The sequence below is a fragment of the Sturnus vulgaris genome, chromosome 2, assembly GCF_052056855.1.
Source record: "Sturnus vulgaris isolate bStuVul1 chromosome 2, bStuVul1.hap1, whole genome shotgun sequence".
NCBI lineage: Eukaryota > Metazoa > Chordata > Aves > Passeriformes > Sturnidae > Sturnus > Sturnus vulgaris.
In genome coordinates this window covers 105,959,781-105,979,873 of record NC_142244.1, presented here as the reverse complement: position 1 = coordinate 105,979,873, position 20,093 = coordinate 105,959,781, and the positions used below count along the sequence as shown (strand labels likewise).

The 20,093-nt window shown below is 46.3% G+C and overlaps 1 protein-coding gene across 2 annotated transcripts; it reads right to left on the bottom strand.

The window, feature by feature from the left end:
- Positions 1-16,973: 16,973 nt before the first annotated feature.
- SAT1 (spermidine/spermine N1-acetyltransferase 1) lies at positions 16,974-19,658 on the bottom strand. Of its 2 annotated transcripts, XM_014879753.2 has the most exons (6): positions 19,393-19,658; positions 19,229-19,280; positions 19,061-19,144; positions 17,809-17,910; positions 17,683-17,723; positions 16,974-17,488 (listed from the first exon to the last, which is right to left on the bottom strand). In XM_014879753.2, exons 1-6 carry the CDS (start codon positions 19,456-19,458, stop codon positions 17,318-17,320), a joined length of 516 nt encoding a protein of 171 aa, XP_014735239.1. In that variant the 5' UTR covers positions 19,459-19,658; the 3' UTR covers positions 16,974-17,317. The 2 variants fall into 2 exon arrangements, with proteins under 2 accessions (XP_014735239.1, XP_014735238.1); XM_014879752.2 differs by having other exon boundaries at positions 19,061-19,280.
- Positions 19,659-20,093: the final 435 nt, after the last annotated feature.

The window sequence follows — 20,093 nt, the reverse complement described above, 5'->3', positions numbered from 1 at the left end:
TTTGTCAGTAGTGGAAAGGAAACTTGGGAAATAGAGCTGTAGCTGCTCTGTTACACCACTCCTGTGGTACAAGCATAGATTTGTTTCTGCCCTTAAAGATAGTTCTTCACTTACCCATTCTCATATCACGTAGAGAATAATTGCAATAGACTTAGGAATACAGCTTTAGATGCCTGGGTTTTTTTCCAGTTTCGTATTATTTCAGTATTTGGCATATGCCACATTGGCATTCAAGGACATGACTACTTGTTAATTCAGTTATTCGTTTACATATACACATGTGCATTTTTTAAAAGCCTGGGTTAAATAAATATCACTTAAATGCTTTTCAGTTGATCAGATATTCATTCAGCATATTTACACTGCTGCTTAAAAATGTCCCAAGTGATTGACATCAAACCGGAATGCTTTTATCTAGCAGGAAATGACTGCCTTCAAGCACCTGCATAGACACATGACAAAGAGATGGTTCCAAAATGTGAGCAAGACAGCCTTAGCTGGAATCCTTTCCTTATGTCTTCTGGTTTTTATAACTACAGGAAATAAAAACAAATTGTCATGCTGGCAAGAGCCTAAGAGTTTGTAAACATTCAACTCTTCTTGGCACAGACCTTCCTAATGAGGAACAGGAGAGGAGTTGGCCACTGTTGGTGTCTATACATACCTGTATATGTGTGTGAGTGCACACACATGGAACTACATTGTGCATGCATGTGTTACCTTTTGCCAGGCTTTGCTTGTGGGTATTACAATGTAGGCTAAAAATGGTATATTCCCCACCCAAGTGTTGCGTTTGGTCATCCTTCCACTTGAAGCTTTTTGGCTTGGTAACTGGACTGTGTGCAGCTGAAACAGTGTTCTCCTCTCAGCTTCCTTGGCTACACTGGCTGCAGCAGAGGTTGGGGCCAGGTTGCAATGCTCTCTCTTACAAACACCGTCTTTAACCTGCAGCATGTGAAAGTTGTAGAGCTGGAGATCAGCAGGATGGCCCCATGTTGAGATGAGGATTCTTGCAGGCAGCATGTGTCATGTCAAAAGTGACAGTGAAGCCTCTCTGTTTGCCAGAAGGAGCCTGGAATAATCCAGTTAGCCCAGGTAAATGTGCACAATCTTGCAGACTTCAATAAACACACAGGATTTTGCAACAAATGTTCATTGCAAAACTCTGGTTTAGACTCAGTGCTCTGACTGCAGGAGGCCCCAGACACAGACTTCACAGCAGTCATAATTCAAATGTGTTGGAGCATTTGTCATTGCATCTGTCACCTTCAAGGAGAGTGGTAAAGACCAAGATTGAAGTGGAGGGAATTGCATTTTACCCCTTAAGGAAACAGTGCCCTGGGTGTTGCAGTGACTTGTAACTGCTGTTGATTGGCAGAAAAACCTCAGTGTGAGCACATTTGCTTCCGGACAAATACAAACCGCTGCATTTGTTTATTTTCCCCCTTTTTTTTTTGTTTGTTTGGTTTGGTTTTGTTATGATTATTTCTGTACCTTCCCATGAATTCTGAGCTACTTCTAAAGCCAGTTTCATCACAATAAACTGCTATTGACAAGGAGCATTTTGGCTTTTCAGGCATGCTGGGAAGGCCTGCATGGCTTCCCACTGGACTTTTCTGGATGCAGCCACTCACAGCAGTGTTGGTGTTGCACCTGGGTGGTCTGCCAGCTACGTAAGGTTAACCCCCTTCCAGAGGGGTTTTGACAGGTACAAAAGCTTCTTGTTTATAAGGAAAACATTTGATAACAATATCTAAACTACAAAGCAGAAGTTGTTCTAGCAGAAAAAAGTATGTTTCTAATTGTGCAACAACCCCCTGTCCTCTTAAGTCTGTACTGTTAGCTGATTCTGGTATTTTTGACTGGATACGGTTCTTAAGTTGACTGGAGCTGGCAGCTTTCTTATGGTTCCTCTGGAGAAAGAAAGATCCCAGCTGACTTGCTTACCGTGTGCCTGGGAAATTGGTATGGTGCAGCCTGAGCTGTGATCCCAGAGCCTTTGTGCCCACTGTGAAAGGAGTAGTGGGGACTATGGGACAGCTTGGTCAGGGAACTTCTCTTTTTGTTTATAGTGTGATTATAAACATTCACAAGACTCAAGAATTTGATAGAGACTAATGCTAAAGGATGCACTTTAGTCTGAGTGTCCAGCTCTTGTCAGCAAAGTTAACCTGTCAGAAGACAGCCTGTGAAGTAACAGGACGGGTCATTTGCTCCACACTTTTTGGCTGAGGGGACAGATGCTGTGGCAGGAAGGCTTTTGGTGCAGTCCTTTACCTGCTGGGGCTGTGTATACAAGTACTGGGGGGCTGCGGGAGAGCACCTCATCTTTTTGCAGGGGCTTGTGCAATATGCATTTTAACGGAGTAGTCAGTTCAGCCCTTGCATGCCCGGATGAAAGAATAACCTCACAAGGAGAACTTAAGTTCTTTCTGCTTTGGCCATTACAGTGTGAAGCCACAGGACCCAGCACGTCCTGTACAAAAATCTTTCAAAATCCACTGTTCCGTGTCCCACTGCATGGGAATCTTCCATGTCTTTTCCTGGAGTACCTTCGTTCAACTCCAGGGCGCAGCACCTGTGCCTTTGAGGAAGTTTAATCGGTTTCTTTGAACTGAAAGTGAGCCCCATGCAGCGCCTGGCTGGGAGGCTGAGGAGAGGAGGGCAGGATGCCCCGAGCGGGGTGCGCCGCGATGCTCCCTCTGTGCCAGCTCACTTCTTTACCCAGCCATGGAGGAAAGCTCTCACTGCCCCGGCGAAGGGGGGATGATGAAGCACCCAGCCAGAAGTGTCTCCGTGGATGTATGCACGTACCAGCTAGAGATGACAGGCAGGCAGCTGGAGACGGCCCTCACCACCGCAGTTTTAGCCCCTTTAATTTGTTTTTGTTGTTGTTAAAAACGGTGTAGAGAAACATAGGGGGTTTGTGTATCAATCATCAGTGAAAAGAGATTCTTCCCCTCCCCCCACCCCCTGCCCCAGATTAAGTTCACCAACGTCCTCTTTGTAAATTTAGCAAGCTTCAGACTCACTTCCTTTTGTCAGGAGACCTGAAAGAGCCATTTCCTGATTCGTACAGGGCTCTTGTATGCGCACACTAAGTGCTCATTCATGCCGTGAATCATAAAGGTAACCTCAGTTCAAAGCACTGCGCTGATACTTCGGCGTGGGACCAAAAGAAAAAAAAAAAACCAAAGAGTTTTGTAATTCAGCGCAGAGCAAGCTGAAGTCATCTTTGCATTTACTGAGGAGCCGCTCCAGGGGGGTTTTGATCTTAAAAGCATCGTTTACAAACTGCCCAAGCTAAGACGGGCTGGTGAAAGCACCAAAGCCAGCCCAAAGGATTATGTTTGCTGTCGTGTGCCAGGCTTGACATATTTTTCATATCCTGCCAGAGACGAGGAATGGCATCAGGAGCTGCCAGAGTGCGGCTCGGCCCCGGCGGTGCCGCGCAGGGAGCGAGCGCAGCTGGCTCACACCGCGCCTCACTCACACCGAGCTCCGTGAAGGTGCCGGGGAAAACAGCTCTGCCACGAGCACAGGACTCACTCGCCTGTCTGTGGTTCACTGGGAGGTCAGTGAGGCACGGTCTGTTGTGTTTATCTCTCCTGTACTCGCCTCCGGGTTCATCTGACAATGAAAGGGATGAGCTGTTACTGGCTGAAAGAAGAGAGAAATGTGCACTACTCGCCTCTCTCTATCCCTGCCAAGAGAGAGAGCGAGCCAATTCATACATAATATTGGAGTCTCTGCCATTTAGCAGCTTTTGCACAGCATCCAACTGTACAAGGACACGTCCCTGGGGTCAAACAACCTTTGGCTGTACTTCTGCAGTGATGGAGTAAGATCAGTATGATCTCTCCCTACAAGAGAGCAAAAATACACAGATGCTAAAAGCAGCAACTATGTTTTGACAAAGAAGAAAACAGTAAAGGAGAAGAAGGCTTAGCTTATGGAAGAAGTAACATAAAAGCCAGTGCATCCTCTTTTACTACCACAACCCTTCTTGAATCCTTAAAAAGCCATATATTCACCAGTCACTTTTTACCATTATTGCTTTTACAGTATTGTACTATTTGCAGATGAGGTTAGCCTGCTAAAGAGACTCTCTTGTTTGAGGAATGTTAGAGGAGCAGTGGTATAAAAGCACTCTCTGCCCTGGGCTAGCCAGCCCAGGGTGACTCACACCCAAAAGTAACATAACTATGGGAACAAAAAGCCCAAATGATTTTAGGCTCCCAGTGGGTGAGGTAAAGGGCAGCATAGATGTGCAGGTAGAACTTTACATACCTCATGCCACAAATCTCTGAACTAACAATGTGATGTGCTGTGATCAAAGCCTGATTTTTGTCCTGGAAGGCTACTACCATGAATAAACCCATAGCCACCACTTGTAAGTAAACTGCAATAAATAAAAAAAATCATAACTGCAAAGGAGGTGTGAGGTGATAATTTTAATTAGTAGTCCTGTAGGACTTCTTGTATGTTTGTATTTTCCTTGTGGAGTGAAATGCATAAGAGGAGCAGTTTTATTTGCACAGGAGTTCTCCACTCTTTCTGCAGTTGAAAGACTGCTCTGCCTGCAGGAAGGCTGAGGAGCATTGTGAGACCCATCTGGTTCACTGCCAGCTCCAGAGGGATGCTCCTGGAGACCAGGAGAGTTCTGCAACATCCTTCTGGACTGGAAAAGTGGGACTCTTTCTGATCCATGCAGGATCTCAGGGGCAGGATTCCTAGGCAGAAGATTCTGTAATGTTTTTGTATTTGATTATTGGCTCAATTCTCTGCAACAAATTGTTTTCTCAGCTTTTTTGTCTTGGTCTGTTTGTGATCCCTCTTTCTGGTGGACTTTCCTGGCTTTGCCCAGAGCACCTTCCTGGCCCGGGGTTCCTGCTGAGGCCTTCCTTACATTTCTTCTCTCACCTCAGTAATTTTCTTGAGGAATTCTGGCACCTCATCATCCTGGCTTTCAAGATTTCTCAGGTACAGATGCTCAAGCTCCTCATATATGGTTATCACTAGCAGCTTTTATCACTTTGGGATTTTGGAACTGTTTCCTTTAAAACCTGCTCAATTACTATTTCGAGAGCTGGAAAACAATAGGCTCACTCTTTTTTAAAGTGTAATTTATTTTAAACATCAAGGGTTTGAGCCAGGTTAATTTTTAGTGATGATGGCTGTCTTGCGTGGCCGCATCTGACCCAGTGCAGGGGACCACAGCTCTGCACCAGCATGTCTGGAGAGGATGCAGATCTGGGTGGCTGTCCCTAAAATCCTGGAAACATCAGTTTTGCAGCACTTCTGGTGCCCTGCACCCTGAAAGGGTGTTGGTGTGCCTTGTATAACAGGGTCCTGTTTAAGGTTATGAGTGTTTATTTATGAAGAGGTTGGCATTGTGTTTGTTTTTCTAACATTCAGTTTCCTGCTCGCATGAAGGCAGCTACAGGAGACAGCTGTCTGACTGGAGAGCACTGTGGTACCCTTGGCTGGGTGAGCTTCTCAAACCTGACCTTCCCTCCACAGTGAGTGCAGGATGGGGACAAGGAAAAAAAAAAAAAAGAAACATTAAAACAAGAGTGAGCAAACGTGCACTATGGTTTGGAAAGGGCACAGTGAAAATCTACAGTGGACTTTTTAATGCATGTTCTCCATTGTTGAATTTCTCCCTGCGCTAGTAAGGATTGGTTTCTTACCAATCCCTTTCTCCTTTCTCCCCTTTCCTACTCCTAGCTCAGCAGTACATTTGGAGGGCACCACTCACTTCTCCCCAGGTTAAAGCTTAAGAGACATTTTTGTGGGGGACTTCCAGCTGTGTAAGGGGAAAACCCATTTCTCCAGGATGCACAAAACTGGTCATGGAAAGGCACCCAATGGCACAGCCCTCCCAGCCCTAATTTCACTAAAGGTGATACAGTAATGCCAAAGTCTTGTTATTGTGTTTCATAATGAGTTTTATTTTGACTGCTCTAGGTGACATAAACATTTTGATGTCTAAACATTTAAACTTCAGGAAAAATAAATTAATTTGAGATTTTAAATACATTTCATAGAGAACAACTTACTTGTAGCAAGGTGATCAAAAGGGGTCCTTGCTTCTGGGATGGAGATTTAGGCACTGATTTATTAATCTGATCTATTTCGTTTGTAATAAAAAAAAAAAAAAGAAGGAAAGAGACAAGCAAAATTGTGTTTATAACAAAGAAGTTATCAGGGCCTTTCTAAGCATGCCTCTACCATTACAGTGCCTTAATTCTCTTTATAGATTAACAAGCCTGAGCCATCGTTATCTTACTGAAAACAAAAGTAGACACAACCAATATGTCATATTGGCAGTGGTGGTATTGGATTGATAAATGTGTTTAAACACTTTGCTGGAGAAGTGCACCAAATGTTTCTCCTGGGGCATTCATGAAGGTTACCTTTGATCAGGCACAGCAGAGGTGAGGATTTCCTGCCAAGCACCAAGTTACCTGGACACTATTTACCTTCAGATGAGTCAGTGGGATGAGGGGTTGTCACAGGGCAGGGAAGCACAGACAAAAACGAGTGTTGCAGAACCTCTGACTAAAAAGAAACTGGCAAGTGTTGGGTGCCTGACCGGAATTTTCAGGCTCAGTTGCAGGAGGTGTTGCCAGCAGTGCTCGTGTGAGCTCATGGAGTCAGGCTGCACCAAGCTGTCTTGGGAGGAGATGGCCCATGGAGAGTGGTCCCAAAAGGATGCTGAGCTCCCACACCTATGTATCAGAGGACCACAGGACCTCCTGCTTTTTTCACAAAATAAAAGGCATGGGAAGAAGCCCAAATGGCACCCAGCCACTGCCCTCCAGGAAAAGAGAGGAGATGGGCTCACTGCACCGAAGACATGGCTCAGCCATTAGTCAGCCCCACCACAGGACTCTGTGGGATGTGGGCCCTTCTGCCATGCCAAACCTGCTGTAACACCTCCAGGGAGGCAGCCAGCAGGTACCAGCTGGGGCTTCCAGTCCTTGCTGTTGGGACCAGGTCCTCACACTACTGGGACACAGTCAGGGACACACTGGGATTCCTGATGGAGCATATTTTTTTTAGCTGGACAAAGGACACAAAACATGGCACTTGACTGCAATGGGGAGCGATTTACAAAAATAGAAGGTATAGTACACACTTCTCATTGGAACAGTCTCTTATTTAATTCTCTAGTCATACAAGAAAATTGTCTCAAGAATTAAATACTTAGAATTAATTATTTTATATAAAAATGCAGTGTTTAGTGTCTTCAACACACTTTATGTAGACTTCCCTGTGATACAGAACAGAATAGAGCTATTTCATTTGGAAAGACCTACAAAGAAGATCTAGTCCAACAGCCTGACCACTTCAGGGTGATCAAAATTCAAAGCAGATTATTAAGGGCATTGTCCAAAGTGCTCTTAAACACTGACAATCTTGGGCCATTGACCACCTCTTTAGGAAGCCTGTTCCAGTGTTTGACCACCCTCCTGCTACAGAGGTTCCTAATATCCAGTCTAAACCTCTCTGATGATGCAGCTTTGAACCATTCCCACACATCCCATCACTGGATCCCAGGGAAAAGATCATCACCTCCCTCTCCGCTTCCCCTCCCCAGGAAGCTGTAGAGAGCAATGAGATTGCCCCTCAGCCTCCTTTTATCCAAATATTGAACAGAACTGGCCCTTGCACTGAGCCCTGAGGAGCACCACTGGTGACCAGCTACATGTAGCCCCATTCACTACAACCCTCTGAGCCCTGCCCTTCAGTCAGCTTTTCACCCAGCCCACTGTAATCCCATTCATCCCACAGCTGGACAAGAGCTCTAGAAGTTCACTGCTACCCCTTTAATGGAAACTACTCAAAAACTTATCATGAACAGGTGCAACTCATGCACTACATATGCACATTGTCACTCAGGTACTAACTGTATTTGCTGTGAACAAAGTCAAACTCCACTATATGTCTGTGGAAAAAGTATTTTAACTATGGCTTTAACGGGGCAGAAGAAGAGGAACTCATACATGTGCTCACTCACACGTGATGTGAGTCACACATAACTCTGAGACTATGTGATTAAATAAACTACTCTGAAAAAAAGGGGATTTAGTTAATGGTGTCACTCTGCTGGGTGTCCATGGAGTTTGTTCTCAGGTGTCACAGGGAAGGCTGATTTGAATTCAGCCCTGGCCATTATCCTGGCTGTGCTTGCCTGGTCTGGCGTGGTGGCTGAGTTTGCAGTGTTTTGGTAAAAGACACTCTCTGGAAAAAATACTGATGTTTCATGCCAGCTGCGTTGCAGAAAGCTGTTTTTGGAAACACTTGCTGCTTCACCGCAGGGTGCTGTATTTCTTCACTTATAAAACTCAGTGTATGTTTTACCCAGAGTGCTGGGACGCAGCCTGTGAGACAGGCAGCCAAGTGTGCTGCTATCCACGGCGCCATAACACACCCTTGGCCTGTCACGTTCACTCCAAAAGCCTCTTCAGAGAGGGCACTTCCCTGTCTGAAGTTCTGAGCTTCCTTTCCCTGTGATGCACAGTAGCTGCTGAGGGGGCCCAGCAGCAGAGCAGACTCATTGCCAGCCCTCCTCTGCCCCTGGCATGCCCAAAAGCCTAGGGAGGGACAAACCCACGCTTGCCCCCACATCTGTCTGTGTTTACCTCAGTGGGTTTCTCCTCCATCGTGCTCCCACCTTGGGCCACACTGAGGCCACAGCTGTGACTCTGACTGTGGTGTCCCCAAATCCCGACTGCCTGAGCTCAGCCCCGCTGCAGAGAAGCTGCCTCGGACAAACCCGGGCTCTCCTCAAACACTGTTTGCCATGCCATGAGACTGCTGGGGCTCAGCCTTCCGGGAAAAGGAGTGCAGTCATGGCATTGGCTGGCATGGTGTGTGTATCCATGTGTGTGTGTTGGCAGGTGCTGAGCCTGCAGGTGTCCCGCACGCTGCAGCCAGGCAGGTTTTGCTGGCTGCAGTATCACCAGAAACAACACTAGGAGGATTTGACACTTGGAGTTGCCTGTGGTCGTTTCCCCAGGCATCTGTCTCTCCTGTGGAGTACTCGGTGGAACCTTCAGTGCAGAGCAAGTGCTTGGGCACCAAGGGGCTGAGAGCTTCCAGTGGCTCAGGAACACCTCCATGCCCCTCTGTCCTGTGCCAGCTCCCACAGAAACTCTTCTGAAACATCCTGCAGCACCTGTGATGAGCTTGGTGCTATTTAGAGCTGTGTAAAGTAAGGCCACCATGGCTGAGCTTGGAAAAGATAATGAAAGAGAAAGACCAGATGCAAGTGCCACTGTCCCCATGGTGCTGGGGCAGCCCAGCCAGCTGAGGGGCTGTGTCTGCATTCTGGCAAGGGGTGAGCATGCTGGTGCCTCTAAACCTTTTATTGCAACCTGCACATGCTTGAGGTGCATTTATATTTGATTTATATTCTTTCCTTCTGTAAACAGGAGCACCTGACGCTTTACAACTTAAATGAAAAGACCATCACTGCTTGGATCCAAAAGACTCAATAGTTTATTTAAGAACAATCAGGAGAAAATGTCCCATTCTCCTCTATACCTCTAATTGCTTTTAGACCTATGTAAAAGGACCTTGCACTTTTGCAGTCTTGTGCTTATTGCAGAAAATACCCCAGCTGAGAGACCAGACGTAAGCCTGTGTAAGGGAAGCCCCAGCTGCCCAAACTGCTGCAGAGGCACATGGCTATGGGTGCCTAGAAGCAAACCTGACCCTGCTTGGGAGTGAAGCAGGGATGTCTGACTATGTTGAGCTGTGGGGGTGAAAAGTGCTTTGGCTTTTAACAGCAGAAAATAGCTTGCTGACACCAAGCCCAAATGGCAAGTAAAGGAGATCTGGGGTTCTGAGTCCCTGCAGGACATCTGTAATTAAATTTCAAATTGTGGTGATGGCAAAGTCAGCATGCAAATACAGAATAATTTTATTACTCTGTGCTGAGGAGGTAATCAACTCATGCCTATAAATCCTGAGTATTTGCTTACGTAATTTATTTTTGTTTTCCTTTGGGATTCTTTAGCCTCGTCCTAACTTCACTGTCATTTGGACCAGCTGTACTTTGTAATGCAGTGGACTTTGGTTTATCACCCTGTTTTACAGTCTGGCAGCTTTACAGCTTTCAGAGATATGTAGTTACATAAAATGGGTGTGCTTTCTTGCCTGGCTAAGAATAGACACCATCCCTCAAATTTTCATCTGGTTTTATTTTTGTTTAAAACTGGATAAATATGGTGTTGCTTCTTTGATCCTAGCACTAGTTGCTGCCTCCATCTGCCAGTCCTGCCTGTTGATCTTCAGCAACAAATAATTCCTGCTCCTACACCACCAAATCCAAAATTAGTATTTGCTAATTCATTAAGTTATGGCTAGTGGCATCAATGAGAGGTAAAAACAATCCAGAAATTATTAATGCATCCCAAGAATTTGCCTCTCAGACTTCTAATTTTGTGAAATAAATCTTACAGTTTGTTCTGTTTACATTATCTTGAAAGAAAAAAGCCTAAACTGTTTCTTTGATGTGCTTCCTCTGTTGGGTAAGTGACTTCCTGTGGCAGGCTGTGGTCAGCCCCTGCACCTGGCTTCCTTCCGTGTTGCAGATCTCTTCTCCTGCCTCCTTTTTAATTTACATTTTCTGCCCCAGTGGCAAAGCTATGCCTCTGTACAGAGATTATGACCTCTAGGAGTGGTGAATGCAGAGTCTGATCCATCCCTCTACATTTACTCTGAAAAAGACCCATGTACCTGCAGCTGTAGCTAAAACACACTGAGGCTGTGGTTGGAAATGTCCTTAAATATTTGTGCTAGGCCGTGGCAGGAAGCTGGCTGGGAAAGAAACATAAATGCTATCATGTGAACTGATTGCAAAAGGCACGAGACTACAGACCAAAACTACAAGTCTTGTTTCCTCCTGCACAAGGTGTGTGGTGGTGTTTGTGTGTCAGTGACTCAAGTGGGCCAAATCTGGAAGTTCAGAAAGATCACAGAGAGCCCAGACTGGAGTTTGCTCATTATGAGAGAAATAAAGAGAGTCTGTCCAAAGGTACCTCTACAGTGGTATCTGGGTGTCCAATTATAATAACCAGCTTTCCAAAGTCTCACCCTGCAGTTTTATCAGAATGTTTTGAAAATAACATTGCAATATTCAGTTACTTGGAAACTCTGATGGGCTTTCACGTGGAAAGCTACCATCTCTCTCATGTTTCTTTCCTGTGTGAAGGAAAGTTTCTAGTAGGAATTTCAGGGATTCATGTCCCATCCCTGCACAGTGGGTTCCTGAGAGGTGATCTGGAAGATGTAAAGCCACCTCATCATACTGTACAGTAAACTTACAGGAGAGGATGGGCACCTGGTTTTGTCTTACCAAATCATGTTATTTTTAGTCTGTTTTAGTGGAGAGAAGGGAAATAGTTCAAGAAGACAGAGGTTCCTTTTTCCTTTGAGTAGATGTGACCATCTGACACCTGCTATATCAACAATCAAAATATGCAAAGTTCAAAACAAAATAAACAAAACTATTTGCCTGAGAGCAGTTTCTGAACAGTGTGTTTGTTTTCCATCCTCACAAGCTAATTATCCCCTGGGACTTTTTGTTTCTTGCTTTGGCCTGGAGTAAATCTGTGAAATGAAACCGAAACCGGTTTGAAGATGGAATTTCTTTCCCCTCAGTCACTGTTTTCAGTTGAGGTGTGTACCTGTGCTTATTCTGTTATCAAACACAGACTGTTTCTGATGGCAGAAAATGTCAGAGCTCAGTAGGTCAAGGCCTGAGGGTCGGGCGAGGATCATCTCCTTGTGCTGCACTGGTGTTGGGCTGTGCTCTTGTGTGGGCAGCGGTGCAGAGATTTTGCACCACTTAATTAGTGGTTTGTTAGTTAGTTTTGTTTGTTTTTTTTTTTTTTTCCCAGAGCTAGGATTAACAAAAAAAACAGTTGAAACAGTTTTTCTTGTGTTCAGGCTTGAATGTTTATTATATCTTATCAGAAAGTATAGAAAGTATGACAGCACTTCTAGCTCCTTGCTAGAAGTAGGGAAAATGGCTAGAGAGGCAATTGTAATAAAGTCTTTTAAGGCTAAACAATTCAATAGAGAATTAACACATATTATTTATACTTATGACTTAATAACTATATTCTCATGACCCTTAGAGTGACACTAACTGACTAACGAGAAACTAGTACTTGAAAACTATGAAGAAGGAAGAAGAAAGATGAACAAAGAAAGAGACAACGCCTAAAATTCTTCATCTTTTCTTATACTTATTACTATACTATAAAAACTTCAAATTTAAAACCCATCACCTTGTGAAAGCACACACTTTTAATTCACGGACACACTCGTGATTTCTACTTTACCACTCATATTTAGAAGCCGTTTTCAAGACTTCAGGTCAAAAGCAGTATTTTCCAGGGGGTCTCTGCCTGAAAGCACAGAAAGCTCAAAAACTCCAGATTTCTGGGATCCAACATTCCTGCCCCAGAGCCCACATCTACACCCACTCTCTTCAGCCTCACACCCTCTGCTCCACAAGCTTGGGGACAAGTCTGAGCTCCCGATGGGTTCCAAAGCCCTCCATCAAGGTTGTATTTACCAAAAAATGTCTGGACAGTAAAAAAAGTTAGCCAGGTCTGGGTGAGAGAAAGAAGAGTCCTGCGAGGGAATCTTGCCTGGATGGTGAAGTTAGAGGCTGCTTTGAGTTTGCAGCAAGATTAAACATTGACAGCAGGCTCAGTTCTGCTTTGCTGCTTGGTTTCAGACAGACTCTGAGGCCTTTGTTTAAATTGCAGCCACTTCTCTGAAACCTGAGCTCAAAAAAAAAAAATCAAAACAAAAACAAAAGCAAAAACAAAAAAGAAAAAAATTTAGCAATCCTGCCCAGGCAAGCAAAGCAACCAGCCACAGCCGAGTCCTTGCGTGAGGTGAATTATTCAAACCCGCAGGTCTGCTCAGGCCCACCCGTCAGGCCCTGCGTGCTCTGAGCTCAGCTTTGCTCCCTGAGGGAAGCAGCGAGCACCGTGACGAGGAAGCTCCAGCAACCCGAAGGAAAGAAAGCTCCTGCTCAACTCAAAGAAAGGGAGCCACAACACACACCCCTGGGCTGGCCTCCAGCCCGAGGCAGCGCTGCCTGGCGGGGAATTAGGCCGAGCTTTCCCGAGTCCCGCTCTGTACAGAGCCGGTGTTTGCCCTGAGACCTGCGCTCCCCCGGGCCAGGCTCCAGGACAGCGACTGTCCTAAGACAAAACACTGTGCAGTAAGGCCCCCATATGCTTTTTCACAGGAAAAGTTTGGCTTTTTGAATTACATAGACAGTGAAGGCTCTTTATAAGAAGAGGGGAGGGGGAAGGGTTGTTTTTCTCACATATATTTTGTTCTAACTTATGTAGACAAAAAAAGCCTCCTTCCATGCCGTCGCTATGGCTACAGCTCGGATCATTGTGCGGGAGCCTGTGAACAGGAAAAGGCCAAGCGGAGAGGGCGGCGGGCCCAGCGCTCCCTCTGCTCGCAGCCGGGACGGTCCTGACGCATCCTCCTGCCGCAAGGCCACCCTTCTGTCCCCTCCCGATGGGAATGTGGAAACTCCGCCATTGCGAAATGTTCCTCTGGCTCCGCGTGAGGAGAACTTCCCGGGGCACGAGTCTGAGAGGGAGAGCGAGGAGGAGCTTTGCACCCCGTCTCCCTGGCGATGTTATCGATGTTATCAGCGCTGGTAACTCTCGCTCCTGAACCCTTCCCCGGAGGCAGGCTCGGTGCAGCAGGGAACAGCGCAGCGCTGGCTGACCTGCAGGTCACACAGGTCACACGGGCCAGCCCCGTGCCTCTGCTGCGATGGACTCCCACTGGTGGGGCACCTGTGACCAGCTCAAAGACAGCTGGTATTGCTCAGCCCCCATCATAGGCTGGCACTCTCAGCCTGGCGACTGTGCGATTGTGCTCCGGGAAAGTCACCACCAGGTGAGGCTTCTCCAGCACCTAAAGCCACAGAAAACACTCTGCTGTATGTTTCAATTGCAGTTCCATAGGCACTTTGGTCCTCCCGTAGCTTGAGAAAAAGTTACTGAGGGAATTTAAAACTGGTCTTTTCTTGAGCCGTGGCATTACCACATCCCTGTTGCAGACTCTCTTACCAAAATGGTGAGAATATTCTGCTGATTTAAAAAACCCTGCCTCTTAGTAGGATCTCAGCAAAAGTCATATCTGAAAGGTTGGTCCTTGTATTTTCTTTCATGCATGAATGTTTAAAATTATCCCCATTGGCTAGAGAAGGTCCCATTTAGCACTGACTCACTTGTTTTCTGTGACTCCCTGAGAATCTATTCCATCAGAATTTGTTCAGAAAATGCAATGGTAAGCCACATTGGCAGAAGACGAACAAGATATGATAAACAGTTTTAAATTTATTAAAATTTTGATTAAGCTGCTTATTTTCCTAATTATAATGCCTAATTAGTTAGCTTGTTCCATTCAGTCATGAAGCTTTGATAGCTTTATTGTGTTCCAGAAGTCTGGGGCCTGAGATTTAAGCAGGCCTGCCCTAGATATCCAATGAACTGTTAATTTCAAAATAAAAACACTCTTAAACTGTTCTACTAGCAATCACCTTCTGGTCTGATAAACAGAGCCAGAAGCACAAGCTTAAAATAACTTCAAAACAGATTGCACTAGGACTGAGATGCAGTAGATATGAGATGCAGGAGGTTAATGTAGCTCGCAGAGTAACATGTGAAGTTACTACATCTTCACCAGGGAGATGATACAACACCCTGATGCTCAGTGAGAACTGCTTGGGACCATCTCCTCTTTCCCATTCTGCCTCCATCACCAGTTCTTGGGCTGGTTCTTTGGGTATGCTTGTTTTCTCTTCCTTTGGCCTACTGAATTCCAGAAGAGTAAAGGCTCAGCAAGGGTAGAGAGATTTGTAGCCTGGCATTTAATCTTTGGCCAAGTGAGAAACACAGATTTCCACTGCCTTTGGGTAGGAGAGGGATTGAGCCTCAGGCTGCTGTGTGTGGTATGAATGCTCCAGAGCAGCTGAGGTGCTGCACAGACAGGACAGTCCTGGAAATGGATGTTTCTTATGCAGAACCTGACATGCTCAATTGAGGTAATTTTTGTGACAGATTCCATTCTCAGTCCAGCTGGAGTTAGTCCAGATAAGCACTGGAACCATATCACAGAACCATAGAATGGTTTGGGTTGGAAGGGGCCTCACAGGCCATCTCCTTCCAGCCTCCTCCATGGTCAGGGATGTCACCCACTAGACCAGGCTGCTCAAAGCCTCATCCAGCCTGGCCTTGAATGCTTTCACGGATGAGACGTCCACAACTCTGGGCAACCCATTCCAGTGCCTCACCATCCTCACAGTAAAAATTTCTTCTTACTAGCTAATCTAAACCTATCCTCCTACAGCTTAAATCCCTCTTGCCCGTGTGAAAAGTCCCTCTCCAGCTTTCTGTAGCCTCTTTAGGTATTGGAAAGATGCTGGGTGTCTCTGGAGCCCTCTCTACTCCAGGCTGAGCAGCTCCAACTCTTTCAGTCTGTGTTCATGGGAGAGGTGCTCCAGCCCTCTGACCATCTTCAAGGCCTCCTCTGAACTCACTCCAGCAGGTTTGCATCCTTCTTATGTTGGGGATCCCCGCGCTGGATGCAGCACTCTGGGTGGGTCTCACCAGAGTGGAGCAGAGGGGCAGAGCCCCCTCCCTTGACCTGCTGCCCACAGGGCTCTGGATGCAGCCCAGGACATGGTTGGTTTTCTGGGCTTCTTGTCCACCAACATCCCTAAGGAAGAGCTACCTTCTGCTCTCTTCCAAGAGCTCCTGCATTTTTTATTAGTGTTCTCACTCTTGAAGCAACAGCCAAACCTCACAATTGGGCAAAGCTGGTACCTGCTGACTACACGTCAGCTAAAAACGAAAATGAAAAAAAGTAAGAACAGTTTCATGCACAGCTCTCTGTTGGCCTGGGCAGAGTGATACCTTATTCCTACAATTAGTTCAGCATTTCCCATGGCTGAAGCAGTCTCTGCCCGCTACTCTCCAGGATGAGGAAACACCTTCCATGTGACACATGATTTATGCAGCAACCAGCAGGTTTACAACCTTGTTTTATTTAAACCAGTTTATGTTACAAGGCAGCTAAGTCTCTTCCCTTCCTTCAAAGTGAAAGCAGTGCTGGCCAAAAAAAGCCTTTTATTGCAGGGTTACCAGAGAACAAGAGGAGAGCAGCACAAAGTCTGCATGCATCCACTTTCACCATCAACTTAGGAAAAGGGAAAACACAGTACTACAAAGTTGTTAATTTGTTTCAAAGACAACTAAAAAATTGATGAACAGCAGTTTTCACCTGCTACTGTGCAAAGGCTTAAACACAAGGCTGGTTTCCTATTGCTTAACACAGCACTTATCACTCAGCACAAATGCTGAACCTAATCTGAAATCATGATCAGAAACACATGCCACAAGAAGCACTCAAGTTTGGTGGTTTAAGAATCACATAATGGAGCTTTTTGTGGGGTTTGTAAATATACTTTCATTTCATGCGACCAGTCAGAACCAACTTTTGTTACTTAGGCCTTGAAACCACACCAGGATGCATCTTTGCCTTCAAAGCTCTGCCTCACCTTCCAGCTGAGGATGCTCTGCAGGTTAAGTGGAAGTCCCAAGCTCTGGGCTTTCTGGAACAGCTGTCCAGAGAGTAGCAACCTAATTTAGGGACTCCAACTATAAATGAAAATACAGGACACAAGCCAGGATGCTTGAGCATCAGTAGGTTGATCAAAAACCCTTTCAAACACTCAGGTGCTCAGCCTTGGCACCCAGGTCCCACAGGCACAAGTGCACTTTTATCCCACTGGGAACATGGCACATCATTTTACTTGTGGGAAGGTTGAAGTCATTCCAGTCTTTTATCAATCTGCACATTATTCGATGGAAAAGTTTATGAGAGAATTAAAGCAAGAACTACAGCCATGAAGTGAAAACACTATTTTATTTTTATAAAAGGCAATAATTAAAACAAACCCTACCAGTGTGTACATTGTACACATTTGAATGACACTTACAAGAATGAAGTTTCCATATACAAGAATTACAAGCCCACACTGGTAAAGGCTGCACACAAGCACATACTGAACTTCACAGATGCCTCAGCTCCTGATCACAGTACCATTACTCTATGACCACACCTGCACTGCCATTATTAGCATCCACACTACTTTATTCCACTACAAACTGTACATACACAGAAAGCAAGAAGTAGTTTATTCAAAGAGCACATATATTCGCAGGAAGAATTTATTTGCTGGAATAATCTCTCACTCTTCTGCTGCCATCTTCAAGAGATATTCTTTGTCGATCTTGAAGAGCCTCCAGCCCTCCTCAGTGGACAGATCCGAGGCGCCTCTTCTCTTGTAGAACCTGATGGAGGGTTCATTCCACTCCGCAACCAGGAAGTGCATGCTGCTGCAGCGGCACTTCACAGCCACCTGCAAAGCCAAGCCCACGTGGTCACAGTGCCCAGGGACAGCCCCAGTTACAACATTACTCAACAAGTCATCGAGTTCATGCCAGCAGCCACTGCAGCATTTCTCAAAGTTTACAGACTCTAGGCAATGTTTTAAGCTGTCTAGAGTCTTGCCACCTCCTTTAATTCTTGTTTAGTCTTAGCAATTAGACATACCTGACTCAAGTTCTTCAGAATTTCCGACCCAATACCAAGTCCTAAAAAAACAAAAAATAAGCAACTTAAGTTTCAAATCTACAGAAGCCCTATGGGTAGCAACTCATCTAGTTTTGCAATAGGTACCTCTGTACTCAGCCATCACATAAAAATCTTCAAGGTACAGCAGTTTTCCAATCCATGGATCGTAAGTGAAGTAATACATGGCAAAGCCCACGACGCATGTTTCTGAAACAGAGGGTGCAACTTCAATTAGATGGAATTAAAAAGGTAAAAATATTAAGTTTTACATGCATGTTTAAACATACAGATTCTCTGGGACATGCAGACATTTGATATTGGGTTACAATTAAAAATGAAGTTTGCAAATAAACATACAATTGAAAACGCAAGTTCTGATAAATTTGTATCAGCCTAATAAAAAAAAATTGCCCTGTCCATACCCTGAAATCCTCAAAAGCACTGTCATACTAAGTGCTAACATGGCTTTTTTCTACAAAATAATGCACACCCTAATGATTCACTTCCAGTCTGGAAGACAAGTAAGAACTTCACACAGCAGCTCACAATCTAGGGGATTGCCCCAGCTCAGCTTCTTTGGGAATAGTCTTTCAAACCCTGGTCTTTCCATGTATATTCCTCAGTAACTACTGTGCCAGAAGGCCTATTTACAGGCCACCTTTACAGCAGCACTTCAAGCACTTCCACCTAGCATCATGCTGTTTTCTTTTCCTTCACCATCAGGAAGTCAAGATAAGTAAAGCTGCAGCTCAATTATAACTCTGTGGCTCAAGATAGAAGAGAAGCCAACTCTTCCAACAACAGCCCACTCAACCCTGAGTATTTTAAGTACATCTGCCACAAAACTCTGCACATACTGTAAGAAGCGTGCAAACAGGTTTCTGTCATCTACTGTGTCTTTGGTAAAGGTTTGGGAATAGCACTTGTCCCTGTAGACCTTACCTCATGTTATGATCATCTACTTTATTGTGTAACGGATCTTTTAGTTACCTCCCCGCCCATCCATGTACACAGAAGGGCCATGTACATGGCGAAGCTAGAGACTGTAACCTGAAGATTGGGGACAAATTAAAGAAAAAAATGTGATTCAACAGAATTACATAAAGGTAAGTCAGGGTCAAACAAAAAAAGTCATTAAATAATTGGAGTCAAGCATCATTATGTTATACCTGATCTCCCATGCTTCCAGGATTAGCAAGCACTTCAGCAGAGTGCCACTACATATTACTGAATTTTACCAGTTAACCTAGTTCTCCTACCCCAGTCCACTGATGGAACCTCATCTACAATCGTTAATATTAAGCAAATGATGCTTCTGTGTATTTAGCGTCCAAAAATAAGTATCAGGAAGTCTCACCTTTAGACGACCACTGATCTTTCGGTACTTCTGCTACCAGACAGTGGTAGAAAGGGTGCTCGCCAAAACCATCCTCAAGTAGCTCTAGAAAAGCAGAATACACACGCACCTGAGCCACAGGCGCTGTCACTCGGCCGCCAGCCGGGTGAGCTCTTGTAGACTCCGTACCTTTCTCAGTTAGCACCACTTGGTCCTCCATATCCTCGTATTTCGCCAGCTCCTGGAAGAGAAGGAGGCTGTGAGTGGCCTCTCCCCGCCTCCCGCCCTTGCGCAAGTTTGTTTTGCTCCGGCACCGGGCAGCGCTGCCCCCCCGCCCCGCACCCCGCCCGTACCTTGATCAGTCGCAGCAGGTCGGGACAGTCCTCGGGACGCGCGGCGCGGATGCTGAACGAGGCCATTTTCGGCGACGCTTCCCCCTGCGGCCCCCTCGGCTGACGAGTCCCCGATGTGTGAACAGGAGGAGCAGCTGCTTCTTCATTCGTGTCCCGGGCGCGGCGGCCACCTGCGGTCAGTCAGGCTGCGAGCATGTCCCGGCGGCGTTCGGCTGCTGGCGGCTCCGCTTCGCTCTCGCTCCTTCCCCGGCTCGGAGAATGCAAAGCACCCGCCTCGGCCGCCATATTTAAAGACATTCTCGCCCCGCCTTCCCCGCCCACCGGCCAATGGGAGCGTCCGCGGTGCTCGCTCTCAGCCAATGGCCGCGCCCTTCCCCGGAATCCTGCCCGGGCCTGCCAGCAACAGCTGCGGCCGTCTCGTGACTCGCCCTGCCCCCTCCGCGCGCGGCGCCCCCTGGCGGGGCTGGGTGGCGCTGCAGGGCGAGACCTCGGCGGCTCTCCCTGGGCGACGGGACCAGCCCTCAGGGACCCCCGGCACCTCCCTCAGAGACCCCCGACACTGCCCTCATGGACCCCGGCACCTCCCTCAGAGACCCCGGTACCCCCCTCAGAGACCCCCGGCACCGTCCTCAGAGACCCCCGATACTGCCCTTAGGGGCCCCCGGCACGGCCGTCAGAGACCCCGGCATCCCCCTCAGGGA

Bases quoted from the DNA above. Each gene is read 5' to 3' on its own strand.
- SAT1 (XM_014879752.2), bottom strand. From the start codon at position 19,458: ATGGCCTCGTTCAGCATCCGCGCCGCGCGTCCCGAGGACTGTCCCGAC. The intron at 19,281-19,392 runs GTACGGGCGGGG...CTTCTCTTCCAG, and splicing joins ACCTGCTGCGACTGATCAAG to GAGCTGGCGAAATACGAGGA. The intron at 17,489-17,682 runs GTATGTCTAATT...TTGGCTTTGCAG, and splicing joins TTCTGAAGAACTTGAGTCAG to GTGGCTGTGAAGTGCCGCTG.